General features: G+C 40.6%; 1 protein-coding gene across 1 annotated transcript in view; it reads left to right on the top strand.

The window, feature by feature from the left end:
- The first annotated feature begins 7,728 nt into the window (after positions 1-7,728).
- Positions 7,729-24,001, top strand: part of SFRP4 (secreted frizzled related protein 4) — a 315,946-nt gene continuing 299,673 nt past the window's right edge. The window contains exons 1-3 of the mRNA XM_069215629.1: positions 7,729-8,599; positions 9,403-9,483; positions 9,590-9,655. Of these exons, the coding sequence (XP_069071730.1) occupies positions 8,158-8,599; positions 9,403-9,483; positions 9,590-9,655 (589 nt within the window). The 5' untranslated portion in view covers positions 7,729-8,157. The remainder of the gene's footprint in view (positions 8,600-9,402; positions 9,484-9,589; positions 9,656-24,001) is intronic.

The raw sequence follows: 24,001 nt of genomic DNA, 5'->3' as shown, positions 1-24,001 counted from the left end.
GAGGACTCTCTCTCTGCTTGCCGCCGCATGCACCTGCTCTCTGGGTTGGGCTAACCCGCTATTGCCCCACTGCACAGACTGTGCTTGCGAAGGGACAGCAGGACTGTCCTCATCAGCTCCCTCATAATCACTGGACGAGAGTTATCGAATGAGACTCAAACGACTGAAAAATCACTCCGGAGTCTGCGCCATTGCCCTATCCCTCAGATGCTGACTCAGTATCTGCTGTCTCAGTCTCTGATCCTACGTCAGAGCTGTCCTCTATAACCTGAGTTAGGGCTTGTGCAGGAATCATCCAACACTAGCCCTTGTAGACAGTCACAAAATTGTTGGTGGGTGTGTGTGTGATACCTACAACAGTAGGGGTCACCTTACCTTCGCTTCTTCCCTCAATCAGCATGTTCTCTCAAGACAATCAAAAAACAAAAAAGACACAGTATTACTTCATCTTGTCACATACCACTCATCACAGTCTTTAGCGCCTCTAGTGCCCACCCAACAGTTATAATTGGTGCTCCCACTCCAATTACCTCCTCCTCGGATTCCCTCACTACCATCTAGCAAAAGTGCCCTTCGTCTCTTACTAGTCCCCCCGCACATACATTTCATTTGTATTATAGCGAAGGTAATGGCTGGCTTTACTAATCCACTCAGCTATTTATATATAATACAGTTTTGATACTTTCAGTAGGCATATAAACCTTCTGCGCTACTTTATGACATCAAAACTGCCACTAGACAAAAGTCAGATCCTTTTCTAGCAGAAACATAATCACAAGAGTTACTTGACTTTTTTTATTGCTGCCTAAAAGCTACAGTTGAAACTTGTATATTTATATATATATATATATATATATATATATATATATATATATATATATATATATATATAAAGAGATCACTTTTATATTTTGGTGTGGTATTCCTGGGGGCCGGTCGCAGACCCCTAGGGAAACCACACACGTTGACAAAAGTGATTGCTATACTATATATATATATATATATATATATATATATATATCCTTCTTCACTCCTTTAACATAACAGGAGAACTAAAGGGGTGAAGAAGGACATTTAGGGTGCCTCGGAGCCTTTCCAGGACCGCTGTGCCGTGCTCCCGCATTCCGGGACTAGTGTTGTGTGATATATATATATATGTGTATATATATATATATATATATATATATATATATACATATATCTATATAGATAGATATATCTATATATATAGGTCTATATATTTTTTTAACAGCTATATGGTTTCCTTGGGGGCCATAGTGGCCCCCAGGGAAACCATACAGCTGTTGAAAAAATTGTTGCCCCCCCCCCAGGGGATCGCCCTGCTCACAGGCAACCCCCTGTCCATTTCATTTTTACATTTAAAAAAAAAAATGTTACACTCATGGGGGGCACGATCAGGCGCGATCGTGCCCCCCTAGTGGTAAACGTACCTTTTTTTTTATGTGCCCAGGGAGAGGAGGTGGGGGCCCGTTTGCTTAGGAGTTTGACGCCTCCAAGTGAAATATCTGGTGTCTAGTGGGGGTTTCCCGGCCAGGAAACCCATTCTGGAAGGCCTCGTTTGAAGGGTGAGAGTCTCCCCTTTCAAATGAGGCCTTCGCAAATATTGGGAAGGCCGTTTGTGGCTGTTTTCCCCGCTGGAGCAGGAAGCGGCCGCAAGGCCGTTTCCTGCTCTGGTAGAGAAAACAGATAGTGAAGTCAGCGTGCCTTGCGGTGCGCTGACCTAAGAAAGGGTCGGACGGGGGGGCAGGGAGGGCAGGGGGAGACACAGAAGATCTTCTGTATCTCCCGGGGTATTCGCACCAAGGATTTTTTAACCTCCTCCCTGGTGTCGGCCACTGGCCGTGACCCGCACCAGAGAGGTAGTGTGGCTGTCTGGCTGAGACCCGCACTGAACAGGTTAAAGGCAGCCCCAATGTTAACCTAAGAGACAGATAGGCCTTCCAACCTTGAAAAACGAATTTGGCAGTATTTTACTGCCAGGACATGTAAAACACATCAGTACACGTCCCACCTTTTACGTACACTGCACCCTGTCCATGGGGCAGCCTAGGCCCTAACTTAGGGGTGCCTTACATGAATAAAAAGGGAAGTTTAGGTCCTGCAAGTGGGTACACTTGCCACGTCGAATTGGCAGTTTAAAACTGCACACACAGACACTGCAGTGGCAGGTCTGAGCCATGTTTACAGGGCTACTAATGTTGGTAGCACAATCAGTGCTGCAGGTCCACTAGTAGCATTTGAATTACAGGCCCTGGGCACCTCTAGTGCACTCTCCTAGGGACATACTAGGAAATCAAATATGCCAATCATGGATAGCCAATAATACAGACATTTTACACAGGAGCACCTGCACTTTAGCACTGGTTAGCAGTGGTTAAGTGCCCAGAGTATCAAAAACAGTAAAAACAGAGTCCAGCACACATCAACAACCTTGGAAACAGAGGCAAAACGTTAGGGGAGACCCGGCCAAGAATGCCAAGTCTAACAATAGGATTTTATCCCACTCAACCGGTAACCCAATTTCCAACACTCACCTTCTTTATTACAGGAAGTGTGGTCCTTCAAAACGTTGACTAAAAACTTAGAGACCTGTGCCCTAAAGCAAGACAACGTCCTGCATATACTCTCTTCATGGCTCCTTCAACCTTTTTATCCACAGGGCCTGAAAGGACAAAATCCTCAATAGGGAGACAGGGTTGGCCCACTAGATTGGCAAGAAGAGGACCCACCACTAGTGACTGAGGGAGTTCAGTCTCTCCTTTAGTCAAACGTTTAAGTCTCTGCATGAATCTCTGAACCGAGACTGTTCTGATCCTTCCACTCTCTCTTCAAGAGATTTTGAGTAGCAGAAATCACACGTACCCTAGGAAAAGAAGAGGTTTTGGAATGGACAAAACCATTCCCCACTTGTGGTAGACTGATCCTCATCCATATGTAGTTGAAGATTAAAAGAGATATATGAGACCAGTGGCTTCAGATCTTCCTTTAAAATACATTTCCCTCTAGGAGCAGCAGGATCTTCAGGAAGGCCTGTCTATTCCACGTCATACTCCAAAAATCCCAAGAAGAGCATAGAGACAGTGATGAGAGGAACAAGTAGGACCTATCTGAGGATGGAGGAGAACCCCGAGATGACAGACTCTTCCTGCTATTGAAATTATATGCCTCCAACAAGAATCTCACAATCTCCTGCAAATATTTATCGTAAGCAAGGGAGACAAAGAACTCTGTCTGCTGTTCTTGACTCCATGTAGGTATTTCTCAGTGGACGCCAAAAAGTGGGGTCATTTTTAGAATGCTTCCCCATTATACCCTCAAGTAGTCACTACTGAAAAGAATACAATAGCTATAGAACCCATCGCTCACCTAAAAACCCACCTGTATTCACAAACCAAGGGGCTTGCTATTTTTCTGATCAAAAGTAAAATGACAGGCAAATAGAAGGGACGCCTATGGCCTCACTTAAAAATAGTGCTTCTTTAATCCTCTGTAAGACTCCCAAGAACTGGGATTCATTCTGGGTGGTACACTTTGCAAAAGTCTCTGGGTCTGATTACGAGACTGGCGGTCATGAGACCGCCAGCCCATTAATGGCAGTCAGACCACCCCACTCCAGGCGGTCTGACCGTCACATTACAACACAGGCAGGTGGGATGCCCTAAAAAGTGCTGTCCCTGCCAGGAACATTGTCCATATGGGCTGATGGCAGCATGAGTTGTGGTCAGCCACAGAGGCACTGCACTCACTGCTGCGTGCTGATTACAAGTCAATTTTCTGCCAGCCTTTTCATGGCGGGGACTCTGCCATGAAATGACTGGCGGAAAGCCAGTGCCGGGGAGTACAGGAGGGGTGCCTGCACTGCCCCTGCCCATGGCATGTGCAGTACAAGGCCCTCCCTGCCCAGCACTCTCAGAGTTTGCATTCCGAGGGTGCTGGTGTGCTACGGTATTGGCCACATCTCCCTTAAGGGAGCCAAGACCAATACCATAGCACTGTTGCCCCTGTTCACACCAGTGGGAGCGTCGTAATACAATGTTCCCACCCGTCAGCCCAGCAGGAACATTGTAATACAACTGGAGGGGACTCCACCAGCATGGTGGTGGCGTCCTCAATGCGGCATTGACAGTCTTGTTGTGGGACCGCTAATGTCATAATGAGGCCTTAAGTCTGTATGAAAATATACTAGCACAAAGGTAAGGATTTAGCTTCTATACTTCCCCTTTTTGCTTGTGTTTACTTATCCCCTCTTTTACTCTGTAGCTATATTTTATTTAGGAGCAGGTTAATACCCCTCAGCACTGGTAACATATAGAAAATATGGAGCTCCAGCCATAGACATGTCATTAAAAAACATTGCCCTCAGCCCTGCATGCAGGGCTGGCCTTTAGCCTGGGTGAGCTAGCACCAGCCCTAGGGCGTCAATATTCTGAGGGGCACATGGAGCTGTGGGCATTAATGTTAAGCCAACAGCAGCTCCCTTCTCATCTTGCTCAAGCCTCCTTCTTGCCCCTGTCTGTTAGTTTCTGTCTGACTTGCCAGTTTGAAGTGGTTTTAGTCATTCATTATCATACCACAGGCCATGTTTATAACACCGCTGTAGCCCCTTTCCTTGCCCTTCCTTAACTCTCTGAACCCTGCTGACATACATCAATAAAAACATCATCTGCATGAGACAGCTAAGCTATCAGTGATTTAGATGAGCTGGGGCGTTCCAGGGATACTTCTGTTCAGGGGCCAGGCCCTGCCCATCCAGGTACTGACCAGTGAACACAAAAGGGACCCCCTGCTGCCTCTTTTAATTCTCTACCATCATCAAGGGCACCACATTTCTCTGTGCCCACACCGAGGGTGCTATATTATCAAAGGCCGACTCTACCTGCATGTATCTGGGCTGTCCGTCTACCTTGATCACTGTACCACAGCAAAGAAATGAACAGTAGTGTTGTTCTCAAAATTCAGGTTCCACACAGTGATGAGAGCAGTCTGAAAACTTAGAGAAATGCGGCGCAGTAAGCGGACACTTTTTTACATAACAAACCCACGAGCGGCACTCCAGGCAGACTGGTTAAACAATACACAAATGGCTTCTGTGCAGTCATGAATATAGAGTCCCGACGAAGACTGGACTGACTCCACAGCCGTATCTGGTTATATTCATCAGTGGGTCTGCCACAGTCGAAGACAACAACAAAGCAGAAAAAGTTAAATTCCCAGATGTTAAAAACAGGGGCGCAGCTATATGTGGCGTGGTGTTCTGGATATTACACTCCCCAAATAAATGTGTTCTTGGCTTGAGAGTTGGGTCTGGGGGGTCTGAGTCGGGGCTGGTTTGTCTTTGTTGTTTTTTCTTGTTTTCCTCATTTAACTAAGAGGTTTTACGTTGTTATTTTTTGTTTAATCTGGACCATTGTCTTCATGGGAACAATCCATCCCAAACCTTCGTCATCCCTCCACCCTTTGGCATACTATTTTTAGCAGCAGCGGTTTCTCCATGAGGGCGGGAAAGCATTGCCCCTGCCCCCCGGGAGCCGCACTAAAGGTGAACAATAAAATGGCAATGAAATTATTTAATTGCCATTTTATTTTTCACAAGGGACGCTGCAGCTGTCACCCTGCCGTAGAGCCTTGAGAAACGAGGGGTGTATCCTCTACTGAATGGAGGACTAGAGCAGTACTGGACAGACACTGCAAAATGTGCATGTTGGTTTGGCCTGCAGACTTTCGCCATCCAAACTGACATGCACATTTTGAAGCTGTCCATGACCAAGCACAGGCCTACGGGGCCTGAAGGAGCATCTAGCCAGCCTACTCCATACAGTCCTGGTGCTGCTCTCATGCTGGTTAATAGCATGAGAGCAGCGTCTGGATTGCTTAGGGAAGTTACCTCTTCTATTCATGCCAGTCGGAGCCACAAACTGCAAAGAATGCAGAGGACGAAGCCTGGGTAAGTACATTTATTTTTATTTTAATGTTATTATACTGCATGCAAGTGTTTTCATTTTGAATGTTTGTTTTATGTATGTGTTTTGGGATGCAGTGGGGCACTTTGCTCGCCCCACCACTTTCATATATTACCAGCTGCCTCTGGTTTTTAGTTGTGCAATTTCAGAATCAGCGGCTCCCCCCAAAGGATCTCAATGACTAAGCTATGCCCCTGGTTAAAAATATAACCATGAGGAGCATGTCTACATAGTAGGAGCATGGAAACTAAAACAAATATAAAACTCTCTTAATTTAGTAGAGGGTCTGTAGCACCAGACAAATGAGTTGCTCCTGCAAACTCTCAAGAGTTGTCGGGAAACGAGCAGGCCACCAAAAAGAATTGCCAGCAAAGGGAGGAGAAAAGGGATTTATGGATTAATCCCTGTCCTACGAATAGCAATAGAAAACAGCTTTAGGCAATAGTGAGCCATATTAGTGAATGCTCACAATCCACCATCAAGTAAGGAATGGGACGAGGAAGGGGGAGAAGAGGTAATTCCTCTTTCAAGAGAATCAGTCTTATATTCCAAACGTGTTTTACTTCGGAACAACGTATGAGTGGGTTTCTGTCATGTAGTTTTAAAAGTGTCTGTGCTGTAAATTGGCCGGTTAAACAGTGACCACCACATCTTCTTCAGAGATTTTATTTTTAACACTCTTATAAGATAAACCATCTTTATATTTTTTCTCTGCGTCATTGTTAAACTGAAAGCTCCTCTTAAAGTATTCCTCTTGATTGAAATAATTATGCAGGTGCACTTCTCCTTATGTCAGTGACCAGGGCAGCCCTCAATTTTCTATTTGATATTAATGACATTTACCTTGAGGCTCGGCTTCAGCGGACATCTCCTTGAGTTGTGAGCTTTCTTGGAGCGACCGTAAATGCACCCACACAAAAAGGGGAAGATTGTGCTGATTTGAAAGTACTTGTCAAGAGAACACAATTTTCAGTGGCTTCACCCCAGCTAAAACAAGAAGTCGACGGGGATGAAATATTGAAATCACGGCATCCTACTAGTAAAACAAATCTTAATTGATTGAAGTGCTGAAGGGGAACATGGGCTGCACCGTATATCCACAGTCCTGACATCGAGTAGAATTAATTGAAAATCATGTGCAGACACTGTTCAAAGGACACGCACTGCAATCGCAGTGCAGCTTTCCTCGTGCCTGTGTGCTTCTTTTGTTCCCCACAGTAACTGATTTATACAGGGACGAGGTGCATTGTAATTGCCCCATGTACCCTCTTTCAGAAAAGAAGCAGGCAGTAATACAACAGGCCCTCTGCAAACAACTTTCTTTAAAGGCTGTCGTCTGCTGTGCGATCTATAATTGCACCCTGGAGAGGAGCCCTAGTTGCTGGTGAAATAACACACGATCTATCGGTTGCCTAAAGAGCATTTGCGATGCTAGATTCACTCGTATGCCTCAAAAAAAGTGAAACTGCATAAATACATCTTGGACAAATTAGAAGGAAGTCTTAGCCCTGTTCCGGCAATGGAAAGAAAAACAGGATAAAAGACAGCAAAAGTTTATGTTCTGGCACTTTTGGAAATCCAGCATACGTGAGAGGGGAAAGAGGAAAAAAGTCGGACTACAGCACAAGTAAGACTGCCTTTGCAATTTGTGCATGACTAACATTTTTCTCAGTTTCTTTTTTTTTTTATTCGCACGACCTACAAAATCGAAATTGAGTGGGAGAGCCATTTCTCTTTTTTATTGCAGACATCAAAAAGGACGTCTGCACTTCGTGATGGGAGCCGATGTGGAATTTAGTGATGTCGGCATGGGATTAAAACCAATAGAGATGATGTCACCCTGGCTGAGAAGAAAAAAAGGTGAATGATGCATCCCCCGAAGAAATTGACAGACCCCACGTCACTTTTGGCTCTGGTATAAAAGTCTTCCTGCAGTTTCCATGGCTGTCTGCAATCAGATCACTTCTAAAGGACTGGACAACAAAAAAGTTCCTTGTGATGAACACAAGGGTGAGACGTCCTCTAAATCTGCCTGTCATACTTCAGATTGAATGACAGGCCACGGCATCAAGCGAACTTTCTAGACTAAACAACAGGATTCCCAACTGCATTTTTTTGTTTTTGTCTTTTGAACAGAACAAATCTGCGAAGTTTAAGCAGACTAATTGTTTCAAAGATGCTGGCAGCATTTGCCACTCTTGTCCTGTGGATCAGATTTGATCAGGGAGTGCATGCTGCTGCTTGCGAAGCCATTAGGATCCCGATGTGCAAGAATATGCCATGGAACATGACCCGGATGCCCAACCACCTGCATCACAGCACGCAGGAAAATGCCATCCTGGCTATTGAGCAGTACGAAGAGCTGGTGAACATCAACTGTAGCCCTGTGCTCGGTTTCTTCCTCTGTGCAATGTATTCACCCATCTGCACACTGGAGTTCCTGCACGACCCGATCAAGCCCTGTAAATCCTTATGCCAGAGGGCAAGGGATGGGTGTGAACCCCTCATGAAAAGATACAACCATGTGTGGCCTGAGAGCTTGGCTTGTGATGATCTACCGGTGTATGACCGGGGTGTATGCATATCACCAGAAGCCATAGTGACCGACCTCCCTGAAGGTAAGAGACTGCAAAGTGAGTTCATCGGTTGGCATTTATTATAAGGGGCATGTAATATACACATTCAAAGTGCTCAGTGCAAGTGTAATAATCTTTCAGAGTTAAATACATTCGTCAGTAAAATGAGAATTGTTTCTGCTGAAGTCACTGATATGTCAGAAGAGCGCGCTTCTAGGAGTTGTAATATTTTAAAGAGTAAACCTCAAATGATTCCACTAGAAGGGCACCGTTACTTCTCAAAGTCTAAATACAACAGATAAAACATTTTTAAAGAACGAGTTTTTCAGTCTGATATTTGGAAAATCTCACAAGTGTGCATATTTCTGCCACCTGAATAAAGACTTGTATAAATCGCTGTGTGCCACAGAAGCTGCACCTCTGAATGAAAGTGTGGCATGTTGATTACCATGTGAAAGTTTACGATAATGGAGCAATTGTTTATATTTTGTCATTTACTTTGCGTGCGTTCTTTTTCTCAACACTAACATTATAGCTTGTTACACAAGGGCATGAAGAGACAACTTGACAACCACATCAGTCAATGCAAGATTTATTGCAGAAACTGGCGTAAGAGTCCAGCCTCTGATGGGTTTCACTTTAGTGAGATACCATGGCATTTTCTACACGTGAAAATTCAGTTTGGAACATGCCAGTATTTTAATACACTTAGCTCATTCTAAAGAGACTAATACAACAGAAATGTATCAGGGTCGGTTTTGATGGATTTTCATGCACTTTCCTTTTTGATTTCCATTTGCGTTACTCCTCTTCAAATATTGACGAGTTGTTGGTTTCTGTTTTAGATGGGAAGGTGTCGAATTTCACCGATGAATTGATGGTCCAGGAGGGACCCCATGAGAGTGACTGTAAGAGCGCACATCTCGGTAAGCCGCAAAGCGTATGCTTGCTGAATGGCGGTGTCCCATGCGCGTGCTCACGCTGATCTAAAGAGAACCTGATTGCCTCTTTTCTTTTTCATTCCTTGTTAAGATCGGTGCAGATGTAAAAAGACAAAACATTCGTTAACAACCTACTTGGCAAGAAACTACAATTATGGTAAGTCATCACTGTTTCCGATAATTATATCTTTCGGCGTTTAAAGGATTGGTTTTACAGATTTTAAATGCAAGATTTCGGGACTCTCCCTCGGAGAATTGTAGGAAGAGGAACATTATAGCTACTCTGTTGAGAGGGGAAAGTACAGTACACGAATTCATCGGCTGCACACATCTGAGTATGTAACCTGTCGAATACATAAACCGTGACGGCCAAATCATCCTTTCACTCTTCCGAGATAGATTAAATAACTACTAAGGTGCTGGATGCTAGTGACATAGATCCTTTATTGTGCAATTTGTACAGAGGATTGCAACGTTTGGGCGACCTCATGGTGTCGGTAGAGCCATTGCAGTTTTTTACCATATTGCTTTCGATAGCAATTTAAAACGACAGCACTGAACGACCCAGAGCATATCAGATATGTGCAAAGTAGGGTTTATCTGCTGAAGTGATTAAGGGAGCTGTAATAGAGCTAATCTATGCCAGATACAGGATACCATATGTTCATGTGCTACAATTGCCCTTGTGTCCCAACATGATTCCCACATAATAGTGCATGTATTGGTGAAGAATTCCAATCCATACTGTTGATTGATTACATTTCCTTACTTGTTTTCATTTGAAATACATTGTAGATATTCTCTGACATTGGCCTTGCTGCCATATTAGACTTGAGCATTCTCTGTACTGAATGAGTGAGTTCTAGATCAATTCATTTATATGAAGTAAATCTCCTCGAGGCTTTAATTCCTAAATTTAGATGCAGTATGGAGGCACCATAATGGTTTACAGCTAGCCTTCCATCTAGTCCTAACAAGGAATCCCAAATTCTTCCTCAAGAGAAGAGGATGGGCGTGATATCACTTATTGGTCACACAAGCTAAAAAACAATTAAGGTGTAATGTAAACATTTGGTTATGTTCAAATGTTTGTACTTAATTACCGCCAGCCAAGGAAAAACTCATATAACATGCCAACCTTAAATACACTAATTTTTCTAGTAGTTTCTCATTGAAACATATAGGGGGCAAATGTGGTAGTTGTAGCTTAAATTTTCATCTGAAAAACGGAGTTATAAGAAAACAGTGATTGTACTAATAACCTACAGACATGAATAAAAGTGCACTAGATCAATAAAGAAAGGACAGGTGTGTCATAAACCTTTGTCTAGGTCTATTAGTATTGACTTGTCTCAGAAAACTGATACATAGGAATTTTAGTAGGAGTTTATATTCACATATTGTTAAAATTGTTCATGTCTTGATGTGAGCCTCTGCCTTTAGCTTATTTTTAAAGACTTGAAAGATAGGCTACAATTTTGGTTTTGGATCTGATTATTATTGTAGAATACACAAAGTTTTACTGTAGACATTAGAATGTTTCATACATGATTAGAGATGTAATTTAGTTAGGTGATTACCTCGATTCATAGAATCATCTGAAACATCTGAAAATTCAGAGCACCATTGGTAATTATGCTTTGTTTAGGAGACCTGAGTTTATGCAAAAAAATGTTAGTACAAGTAGATTGTGATTGATTCATGATTAGTTTGACACACAGTAACAGCCCAAGGGTCTTCCCAAGGTACTACTCATCCTCAGCAGGCTTATAAAGATAATAAAGCAGATTCTTAACAAGTAAAATTATATATGGTCCAGATTCCTAATAAGTAACGTTGTTATATGGTCATGTACTGCCCTTCAAGTGTTCTGGAAACGTAATTACCCACAATGCAATTGTGTATTTAAAAAAAATATTCTATGTTTATTTTTGCGATATAAGCATGAAACCTTTTTCTTTTTTTCACAAACGAAGACATATTTTTGAAAACTGCAAGGCCATATTATTTGGTTGTCAGCAGTAATAAGAAGAGAACAGTGTTTCACTGTGGAGTTTCAATATTGGGGTTTCAATAAAAGGACAATGTAATGGTTCTTCGAGGCACATCTTAGTGTTAACAATTTCGAGAAACTGAATTTCAAGTAGTTTCAAGTATATTGGACTAGTTGGTCCCTCATCCAAAGAACTGGAAGAACTTAAAATTGCATGCTATATGTCATACAGCAATACAGTCCTAGTCCGCCCTGCAGTACGTTGTAAAAAACATTTTGCGTCACGTTCAATGAGTCAATAAACCGCGTGTTATCATGCAGATAGATTTGCAAAATGTGTTTATTCTACACACAATTTTATCATAAATTCACTTTATAAATTATGTTGTTTGCCTGGGATTTTGATGAAACATCGGAGTTGAAGGTCCTAATGCGTTTGGAAGGCATGTAATTCAGCAGGCAAAAAATGCAGCTCATAAATAAATGTACGATAACATTGTGTGAAGAATAAACACAATTTGCAAATCTATCTGCATGATAGCTCGTGGTTTATTGGATCATTCCATGTGACACAAAACATTTTGCAAGATACAACAGTGCAGACTAGGACTGTATTGTCGTCTGACATGTAGCATGCGGTTTCATAAAATAACTTTTTGGTTGGTTAAAAATAGATATGCATTCTGTCTGCAGAACTGATATGTTTTACCGCTATCTGCAAGGATTGCCAACATTGTGTCCTTAATGGAATTAATATGCTGAGGTTTTGCTTACCTGTCATGAAGAGAATGCCCGTTTAACAAAGGTTTATGCCTTTGTCGGCTGTTGAGTGAACATCATCAAAAAATCCCCTTTGTGTTTTCTGACTTGACTACCTTATCAGGGAAATAGTTGACATTTCTTCTAAGAGGCTTCTAGGCATGGCCTCCCAGTGCAAATAACTGAATTGGCATTGTAGGTACTGCATGAGGCTCAGGGCCCACACATGTCACTTTTGAGGACAACTTTCACTGGTCAGGTGTATGTTTGTGTATGCATATATGTTCGCTGCAAAAAAAAGCAAATGTTAAAGTAACATTATAGTTGGTATTGAAATGAAATACGAACTAACGGTTAAAAACAAAAAAACACTGAAATTCACCAGTTATAGTTTAGTGAACTAATTTAAACTTGCTCCCTTGTCATGTACTGCTTTTTCATTCATGGCATCTCAAATGACACCGTTCAATAATACTCCTATTGAAAATACTCCATCAACCTTTACATCGTTTAAAAAAGTGAAGAGCCTATAGTCATATACACTAAAGACTTACTGTGTGTATACGTGTGGGTGCATACAGTGGAAAGAGTTTAACCCATAGAGGCAAGCACGGTTGTGCATGTGGAAAGTTATATGGTTCAGGTTTACAAACCAGCAAAGTTTTGAGTGCAAGTAGTACTCTATGGTAAACAAAGTAAAGGCTGAGCGCACCTGATGTGCATTGCAGAGGTATGTTTCAAAGTAGGTGAGGCTTAAAGCCAAAACCTGCTGCAAACAATCTGCCAGAGAAGCTAAATTGTCTATTGACATTAGACTAGCCACCAGTGGGTTTCTGGGCACGTGCCCATTTTAACTAGTTGTGATACGGTGCTACAGCCAAATTTTATGTAAGGAGGAAGTTCATAAGGCATGAACGTTTATTTCCAGAACTTTGATGTCGATTGTTTGATAAAATAGAATGTAGAGGTGACTCACTAAGAGTTTGTTTAACTCACACTAAGTTTGTAAACGTGACTCTAAGGTTGTATGTCATTTTGCATATCTTAGTGTGTGTGGTGTGTTTCAGCAAACTACAGAGGGTTGTCCATAGGGCCAAGGGGCAGGTATCTTAGTAGAGCAATTGCATACCTGTCAGTCAACCTCTTGACGTAGATTTGCAGGCCATGTGAAGCGTTTAAGAGGGGATCATTTTAAGATGAATAGAGTACAAACTCTTTTTTTGAATGTTTAAAAAGGGTATGCCCAAATTAAATTTTGTGGAGGCCTTATGTTTGTGAGGTGGGTGAAAACCAGTAAAAAGAGAGCAGCATCCACCAAGTGTGGGTGTCTTGACGGCTAAGGTGTGTGTTCAGAATGTGATCAGAAATTAAATCTATTATTCCTTGATTGGTGACAGAAAATCAGGCACATGGTTTAGCTTGTTGAATTGCCTCAAGTCCACAAACCCTATCAGACCCTATAACTGTATGATTTCATCAATGAGGTAATTTGACCTGTCATCAGTGATGTCATCAAGGATGACATTTAACATGTCATGAGTGATACAGTATGTGAGGTCATAAGCAGTGTATGACAGCAGCATAAGTTTGGATCGTACACTAAACTATAAGTGGTGTATGTTTAGTGGTTGTTTATTTTTTAAACATGAGTTTTTATCGCTTTTTATCTCCTAACTATAAGATTACTTTAACCTTTTTGTTTTCAGTGAATTTCTGTGTTTTTTTAAATATAAATTGAGCATGCTCTCATGCCCTGGGGCAACCTGTGACCAACCCCTTCCACAACGCACTGTCATTGGTTATGCAAAGAGGAGGATTGACCATAGGCGGTGCCCTCCAATCAGACTCTGCATCCAGACCCTGCAGACTATGAGCTTCCCCATTGTGCATGGCCTCCAGATGCAAAAGAAGGGCTTTGTGTCTGGCCAGGCCCTGTGCCTGTATCCCAGGGGCTGCCCAACCCTCTTTTGTGTATGACCTTTGGCCATCCATGTGCACAGGGAGTTGGCCGCAGGCCTCTGGATGCACAGTGGCGACCGCCACTATTTGATATTGATATATATATATATATATATATATATATATATATATATATATATATATATATATATCTTCAAAACAAAAATGGTCTAAAGGTTGCTGGGTGGTGCACTCCACTGCCGGTGCCAGTGACGGAGAAGACCAATCTCGAGGAATATAATTCAACAAAAGTATTCACTGCACTCCATGAAGTTTCAATAGTGCCTATTTATTAATGCCAAAATAACAACCACCATTGAAACTTCATGGAGTGCCGTGAATACTTTTGTTGAATTATATATATATATATATATATATGTATATATATATATATATATATAGTAAATATATAGTAAGAGTAAGAAGAAAAAGGTGGCTATGCTTTGAGATTCGCACTTCCTATGTACCTACTATAAAAATAGAGGAAGTAATGTTTCAAAGTTGCAGAAAAGTACTTTAGGGTGCCATCCTGGTATTGCACCCAACCACCTCGGATGCAGTTGTACCGATTGGAAATCCAGTCAGCACTGGAAGATAAATTGCTGAGTTACCAAGGCACACCTAATTAGTCCATAGAGTCCATAATGTAATTCCGTCAAACAATGAACAGAAGCCATCTGTGTGATTAGTAGAATCTGTTTATTCTGGGTATGATGATTTCAAAGTACAACAACAGAGTAACAGCTGCCATGTTTCGTCATCAAGACTTTTTCAAGGCAGAAATCACATGAAGTAGTATCCAAAAATATGGCAATAGTAGTGCTATCATCACAGTGTACTGTGGTAGGCTGTGAGTCCAAAACCAAAGTTATATTGGAGGGGGAATTGCAACAGGGGGGGGCTTAAATCAAATTTAATGTGGGAGTGACGTGCGGTCCCCTAGCAGCCCTAGAGGCTGCCACCTCCCTGTGGCTTTAAAGTAATATGCAGGGGGACCACCACCTTTCCGGGCTTAAATCCAATTAATTGCGAGAGATGCGCCCCCTCCGCTGCTCCAGGGACTGCCACCCCAGGGCTACAATGAAAAAGTGAAGGGGGTCCATTTTAGACTCCGAAGCTCTGGGGACCACTGCCTCCCTGGGGCAAAAATCATTGGAGAGGGGCTGCGTGGCCCCCTTTGAGGAGCCACAGATGGTCCTGAGGACCACCACCCCCCAGGACAGGCTCTTGCTATGCTCAGGGTGGCCCATCCCCAAGACATCGCTGTTTTCTTGGTGGGAGCTGACAAATACAGTTTTCTTTACAATGTGTCCAGAAATATCTCATTCTAAGTATATCATTCATCAAAGCCTGAAAAAACTCTCTCTCTCTCAATCTCTTTCTCTCTAAATTTCTCTTTTAATCTCTTTCTCCCATTCACTCAAACCCTTACGCACGCTCACAGACCCACTCAGACACTAATGCACCCACTCACATCCCCACTCACACCCTCAAAAACACACTCACAGACCCACTCAGACACTCATGCATCTACTAACAGACCCTCTCACACACCCACTCACAGACCCACTGAAACCCTCCCGCACCCACTCACAGACCCACACAGACACTGACACACCCACTAACACACTGATGCACCCACTCTCACACCCATCCACTCACGCACCTACTCACAGACCCATTGAAACCCTCACACACTGACTCACAGACCCACACTGACACACCCACTAATACACTGATGCACCCACTTCCACACCCAGACACACTGTCACAACCACTCTCCCTCCCCAGACACCCCACCTCACTCCTATACTCACACCCAGAGAGACAGGCCGAAGCCAACTCCTGCAGCGCACGGCCAAAGGGCCATGCACAGTGTGGGGTTGGGTGGTTCCGGAGTTGGCTGCAGGGTCTGGCCACAGACCAGGCCCTGTGGTCAACCACTGCCAAGCACAGCCAAAGGCTGTGCCCCGTGGTGGTTGGATTAATGTAAAGTAATGAAAATTATTTTACTTTAGAAAAAACATATGAATTCACTGAAAAAACCCCAAAGGTTATAGGTTCGTTATAGTTAGGAAATAGAATATAAAAAAACATAGAAATTCACTTAAAAAACAAAGGTTATAGGGACTTTTTACTTAGGTTCACATTTTAACCGTACCAAACCATAGAAATCAACCTGCTATAGTTATAGTTATCTTAAGTAACTATAACCCATGCCCTTGCCATGCAATGCTAATTACCCCACAAATTACAGCACTTTTGACATGAATATTTATGGTTTGGTACGTTTAAAATGTGAGCCTAACTATTACGTGACTGTAAACTTTGTTTTTTTTAAAGTGAATATATATATATATATATATATATATATATATATATATATATATATATACACACACACACACACACACACATACATAGATACATATACTTATAGAATAGTCCTCATTTCAAATGGAACTCACAAATTTAGATAAATTAATATCTTTAATTAATATAGAAATGGTACTTTACCTGAACAAGTAAAACTTCATAGGAAGTAAAAATATAATGATATATTGATACATTGAAAAATTGGGTAGTAATCTTTGAGTTATATCAGGTTTATACATTAACTGAATGAGTAAAAATCATGTTTAGTATAAACTTGATTTCCATTTGAGACAAATGAATTGAATATGGGTAACAAAATCGAGTATAAATGCCTTTTAAGTGATATAAAAGTGTCAGGGATTTTAACTGGCGAATGTTGGGTGATCACATGACTTAAATACACTGATCTCACAATCTACTCTATGGCCAGTCGAAGGCTCAGGCCGAAACGCGTTGCTATATTTGTCTGGATAGCACTTTGCACTTTGTACTTCACATGAAATAGGAAATAAAAATACCTTTGGGGATGATGGATGGGGCCGGCGTCATTCTTGCCACAAGAAGCTGGTAAATATTGCCTCTCGAATGCTGTGTAATGACTCATGTCTAAAAAATGAGTGCAGCCACCGGACTGCATTTGCCGGGCACTCGGAGAACAGCACAGGAGTTTTTAAAGGCCTTCCAGTGAAATAATCCTTTTTAGAACATTGGAATGCTGGGGGCTCCATTGAAAACAATGGAGTGCTGCGGGCTTTTACTGGCCGGTAAAAGCCCTCAGCGCCGACATTCCAATGTTCGCTTTGTTCACAGCAACAGCTGTGAACAAAGCCTCATGGAGCCCGAGGGGATTTTAATCCCCTCGGGCTCCGTGAACATTTTGTTTTTTAATAGAACATTCTGCCCTGTGTGGCAGAATGTTCTAATAGCCTTAGAACCCGCCGTAGCGGGCTCTACCGGCTATTAAAGTCCCTCTCCCTTGTTAAATGCCCTCGCCTTCGGCTCGGGCATTTAACGCGGGGAGCGGGCCTTTAATAGCCGGTAGAGCCCGCTACGGCGGGTTCTAAGGCTATATGAGAAACAAAAAGCTCTGCTCCACTCCGGTCTGAAGGTCTTAAGAAAACAGTGGGACCTGCTTTGTGGATGTCAGATGGTGAAATACAGACTTCAGTTTGAAGGTTTTGAAAATACTGTGAATGTCGTATGACTCAGGAATATTAGCCATTGGAGAACGTTTGAACACTGTTTAGGATTTGAGAGAATAAAAACACCATGTGACAGCTAATTTATATGATTGATTGAAGTGAAGCCGGAACGGAGTAATGCAATGCCGGATCACGAACAGAGTCGACAAAGGAAGAACATGTGACTTCCTCTGTTCAATCCTCAAACTAAATAAAGTAGGGTGATTCTGTTTTTCCGCTTTTGTGAAAGCAGAACCATGTTTCAGGAACCAAAAAATAAGTAATTTAAGTAACACGAATGGAAAGTAAAAACAAAGGCTCCCTTTCTTGAGCAAGTGAAAAACAAAATAGAATGCGGAAGATGTGAAACACCTGTTGGACTCTGATGCTCTAAAGACAATGCATTCTGGGATTTGAAGTAGGAAAACACCAATTTCGATTCCCTTTGACTGGATATATATAAATAAATGAAAGCTTCATGCATTGAAAGACATAGAAAATAAAAAGTTGCACTCTCCAAAGCCGATTTCATTCCAATTTCAACATGAGGAGGTGCTTTGAAAATGGTGAGTGATTATTTATGCTCTCTATTTTTCTCTTACACTTAAACCTGAGAATTAATCACAACGTGCTTTGAAATATAATCTGATGGCTCTAACAATATTTTTGAACCTGGAGAAAAAGCAAATAAAACTGCATTCCTAGGAATGAAAAATATTATATCCATAAAAAAGCAGTGCCCCTGGGACATGTAAGTAGAAACTAAGAGACAAGAACAACCAAAAGTGTTGGTCTAAAACAGACATTTTTCTGATAGACTGGGAGTGTTTCTATGAATATCCATCATCTGAAATAAGCTCAACAAGTATAAAGAAGAGGAAATATAGGTGCAATAGTGCATTTGGAACGGTGGGAAAAGGCCACATTGCAGAAAAACATTGAAAGTGGAAGAGTCCTGAGAGGTTTAAGAATCTTTGTATTACCAACCCGGAATGATATGGATACAGACTTATTAGGACAATGGCAAATGGACACAACGGAATGTTCTATGAAATTAATGCAAACCTTGATAACACAAGCTGAGCGAAAACTGGAAAGAACTTTATTAAAAATTAAGAATCTTGAAGAAAAGATGCCATCCTTACAAACTACGGAAGATGTGAAAAAAATGATAGAGGAAATGGGAAAACGATTGGAGAAACATGAAAAAGAAATACAATTGAAAAAAGCAAAAAACTTTAATAGACACAAGCTAGACTACTCGACAAGAAGAATTTTTACTTTTGCAAAACGTTTTGATTCTTTCTATACGAAGCAAAATATGGACAGAACAATTGAAAAAGAGAGAGCTTCTTCATGTATGGAAAGCTCAGATTCGAGTCCGGGGGACGAAACACAAACAGTGGGGGATACCAAAATTGGATTTTTCAGGAGAAATTAGGCTGTACCATATGGAAACCAGAAGACGTGCAGGAGGAGGACAGAACAAGATGGGACAAGGAGAACAAGAAGATCACAGAGGAAGAGGAAAAGGAGATAAATAAGGAAAATATCAGGAACAACGATAAATGAGGACGTGGTAATTAATCTTTCATCTAAAAAACTGGAAGACAAACACCTCAAACTTTTGAATAAAGGTCTCAATTTCTGTCCTATAACATCGATGGACTTAGCAACAGCGAGAATTGATTTATATAAGTTCTCAAGAAAACTGAAACAAAAAAAGAATTCTTTGGATCTAAAATTAAGAAACAAAGGATGAATAAATCCCAGGAGATTTTGCCACTGACAGTATCAGATTTGGGATCTCTTAGAACTTTAACACATCTGGAACAGCAATCAATAGGAGACTCTGGAGACATTAATTATGGAGATCTATCGGATCAGGAATTATGCTCTACATTGGGGTTACCAACGGATACAACAATTTCCAGTCAATATAGAGCTGGATCGCAGTTTTGTCCTCAGTTGCCGGCTGGAAATAAAATTGATGTATTTCAGGAAGTAATGACAGAAGAGCTGACAAGGATAGCCCTGAAATTATCTGAAAAAACTAAAAAAACTAAAAATTATGAGAACCTGAATACGACACAAAAGGATTGGAGTGCACTGAAGGATTTGCGAAATGACAATACAATTATCATCAAACCATCAGATAAAGGGGGCAATATTGTACTGTTAAATAGTGATGACTAGATCAAGGAAGCTAAAAAACAATTGGGAAACAAGGAACATTATAGAGAACTAAAAAGCAATCCCATGGAAACCTATATGGTGGAATACCATTGCAATTTAAAAAAATGGTTAGAGAAAGGTTTCTGAGAAGATGAAGAATATAGATATCTTAAAACAGATCATCCGGTCACTCCCACAATATATTTTTTGCCGAAAATTCATAAAAATAAATCAAATCCACCGGGGCGCCTTATTGTAAGTTCTATAAGGTCTCTTCTTGAAAATACCTCAAGATTCATTGATATGTTTCTGTTTCCATACGTCTCAAATCTTCTGTCGGTTCTGAGAGACTCTATGGATTTCCTAAATAGGATTAACAATATACCATGGAGAAACAACTATATTATGGCTACGATTGATGTTGTCTCTCTATATACATCCATTAAACATAAGGATGGTTTGGAAGCTTGTAAATATTTTCTTAGATCTAGATCTATCAGTCTATTGGAACAACCGGAAATGTTACTAGAAATGCTGCAATGTTGTCTGACTCACAATGTATTTATGTTTGATGGAAAATATAAGAACAAGGGACAGCTATGGGGACTTCATTGCACCCACATATGCTCATCTCTTGATGGGGATATGGGAATCACAGGTTGTCTGGCAAGAGAACAATCAGGAAATGCTAAATCATGTTGTGTTATGGGTGCGTTATATTAATGACCTCTTCCTGATATGGGAAGGGGAAAAAGAGCCCTTGAAACAATTCATAATATCTTTGAACGATAATCCCCAGCAACTAAGCTTTACATATGAAATACGCGAGTTGGAAATCAACTGTCTAGACATTAGTGTATATATAAAAGATGGGAGAATCTGCACAAAAATGCACAGAACCTACTAGTGCAAACAGTTTACTGCATGCAAACAGTGGACATCCAAAGGCTCTGAAATGGAGTGTACCATTTGGGGAATTTTTGAGAGTCAAACGTAATTATACTGAAGAAGTAGAATTGAGAACTCAAATGAATGAGATGTATGAAAGATTTTACAGAAGGGGATACTCAAACTCGGTTTTGGATGATGCATTAAGAAGATCGTTGCAACACAAAAGAGATGAACTTCTGATTCCCAGAATGAAAAGCATTGATTCAAATATTGATGCTACACGATTTATTATGCGATTTGATGCAGGGAGACAGGAGATGAGAAAACTTCTAGAGGATAACTGGAGGTTATTATTGTTGGATGAAACACTATCTAAATCATTACCCAATCATCCGCTGATTGCATACAGAAGAGCGCCAACACTAGGGGATCACCTAACAAGCAGTCATATGACCCCAAAAAGGAAAAATACATTGAATTGGCTAAACAACTGAAGGCGAGGTTTTTGGAAGTGCACAAAGTGCAAAGCATGTACTTATGGTAAGAGTATGATGCAATTCACAACGTTTGATGGGAGGAATATAAAAATCATGGAAAAAATAGACTGGACTGTGTGTGTGGTAAAAAATATGTTGGAAGTACAGTCAACAAGTTAAAATTACGAATTTTACAACACATGAGGGCGATAAGTAATCAAGATCTGACATACTCAATAGCAAAACATATTTGAGAACAGCATCGAGGTGAACAAAAAGACTTGAGATACTATGGTTTTCAACACATTAAACAAAATGACAGAGGTGGAGATCGAGAACAAAGGTTGAGGGGAATGGAATCCAAATGGATCATTCTAATTGGAACTGAGATGCCGTGGGGATTGAACATGGATGCAGAGCTACATAGACACTTATAAAAGATAGGAAACAAAGAGACATATTTTGAACTGGATTATTTATATTGAATCTTTCTGAAGAATTAGTTGGATTATGATGTGATTAAGGAAATAGACTATGGGGTTATGGAATGAATGAAACGAACAGGATCCTTGTGGAAAGAGTATCTTCTCTGATAAAACTGCAGAGTATAATAGCCCTTTCTCTTCAATTGTGCTTGATATTTAGTCTATTTTTTTCTCTTTGGAAGGGTACTTTACAGTGTATAATTAACCCAATATGAGGAGAGATATGAACAAGATATAGCACTTATAGAAAAGTCCTCATTTCAAATGGAACTCACGAATTTAGATAAATGAGTATCTTTAATTAATATAGAAATGGTACATTACCTGAACAAGTAAAACTTCATAGGAAGTAAAAATATAATGATATATTGATACATTGAAAAATTGGGTAGTAATCTTTGAGTTATATCAGGTTTATACATTAACTGATTGAGTAAAAATCATGTTTAGTATAAACTTGACTTCCATTTGAGACAAATGAATTGAATTTGGGTAAAAATAAATCGAGTATAAATGCCTTTTAAGTGATATAAAAGTGTCAGGGATTTTAATTGGTGAATGTTGGGTGATCACATGACTTAAATACACTGATCTCACGACCTACTCTATGGCCAGTCGAAGGCTCAGGCCGAAACGCGTTGCCATATTTGTCTGGATAGCACTTTGCACTTTGTACTTCACATGAAATAGGAAATAAAAATACCTTTTGGGATGATGGATGGTGCCGGCGTCATTCTTGCCACGAGAAGCTGGTAAATATTGCCTCTCGAATGCTGTGTAATGACTCGTGTCTAAATACATACATATATATATATATTACTGCATAAAACCAAAGGTTGAAGGGATATTATAGTTAGGTGAAAATGTCAGTGAAAACAGATATTTTTAAACATAGCATTTTAAATTACCCAAATCACTGAAATTCACCAGTTATATGTTAAGGTAACTTGTACCCTAAAGTAACTATTACTCACGCCCGCCATGCACTGTGTTGTCATCAATGATGTAATTACAGATGTTGCTTTGATGTTATCAATGATGTCGTAGAACATGTCATGAGTGAATGTAATATGTGAGGTAATTAACAGTGAATGGCAAGAGTGAACTGATGTTTCTTTATAGCACTTAGAATAACTGTAACTGATTTATTTCCATGGTTTGGTCACTTAAAATGGTATTTTTTAACTGACATTTTCACCTAACTATAACGTCTTTTTAACCTTTGTTTTTTATCAATGACTTTTGAGGGTTTTTTATTGTAAAGTAAAATATTATTACAATTCCTAACTATACCATCACTTTAACCTTTGTGTTTTTTTCAGGGATTTTCTATGGCTTTTTTTTACATAAAGTTAGATGTCCAATGCATGTGCGATGTAGAGTTGGGTGAGCACCCCCTTCCTGTGCACTGTATGGGTTGGACACCCTTCACACAACCCCATGTTCGTGCAAGCTGACAATGTCATGTTACAATATAAAGGGTATCATTTTAAGTAAGGCAGACGTACTACATTTGTCAAAGGTTCAGAATACCAAAATATAAAAAGCAGTGGCCCTATTGGCCTTATCAAGGGCCCAGTACCTCCGCATACACATAGCAGAACTATTGGCTTGGTCAAAAAGTCCCCAATGACCAAAATCAAATGTGTATTTTATAAATTCACATTTTTCAATGTTTAATAATAGTGATTGTCATAAAATATTTCCAATAAAGCAGTTTTAAAATATATAACATTAAACTTGCCTTTAAGTGTTTTTGTAAACATTTTTAAGGCCACAATTTCCCTATGCAATTTCCATAGGGATTTTTTAAAAGTGCTGCAGCCAAGATGGCTGAATGGAGTTACAACAAATTTGTCAGAAAGCTAGTTGTTTACCTAGAAAGCATGCTTTTTGTGATTTTTTAAAACATATTTTATTGGCATTTGAAAGTGAAACAAATACAGTGGAGGGCCCCATGCAGTGAACATTTATACAACAGTGAGCACTTTTAAGCACTAAAAGTCATAGTCATCTAGAGATTGTCTAAGCAATAGTTCCTGAATTTTTCTGTAGAGTGCCATTTAAATCAGTGCGGCATGCGTTCCTCCAATAAGAAGTCTAATAAACAACACTTGCCCTCTCCCTTCCCCCAGTGCAACTGCTTCCTGTGTGGTTCTACATTACAACATCTCCAATGATAGTATGCCATAGTGCAGGCTGCACACG

Source organism: Pleurodeles waltl, chromosome 2_1, assembly GCF_031143425.1.
Source record: "Pleurodeles waltl isolate 20211129_DDA chromosome 2_1, aPleWal1.hap1.20221129, whole genome shotgun sequence".
NCBI lineage: Eukaryota > Metazoa > Chordata > Amphibia > Caudata > Salamandridae > Pleurodeles > Pleurodeles waltl.
Note: the sequence above shows the minus strand (reverse complement) of the source record. Positions and strands in the feature narration are given on the sequence as shown.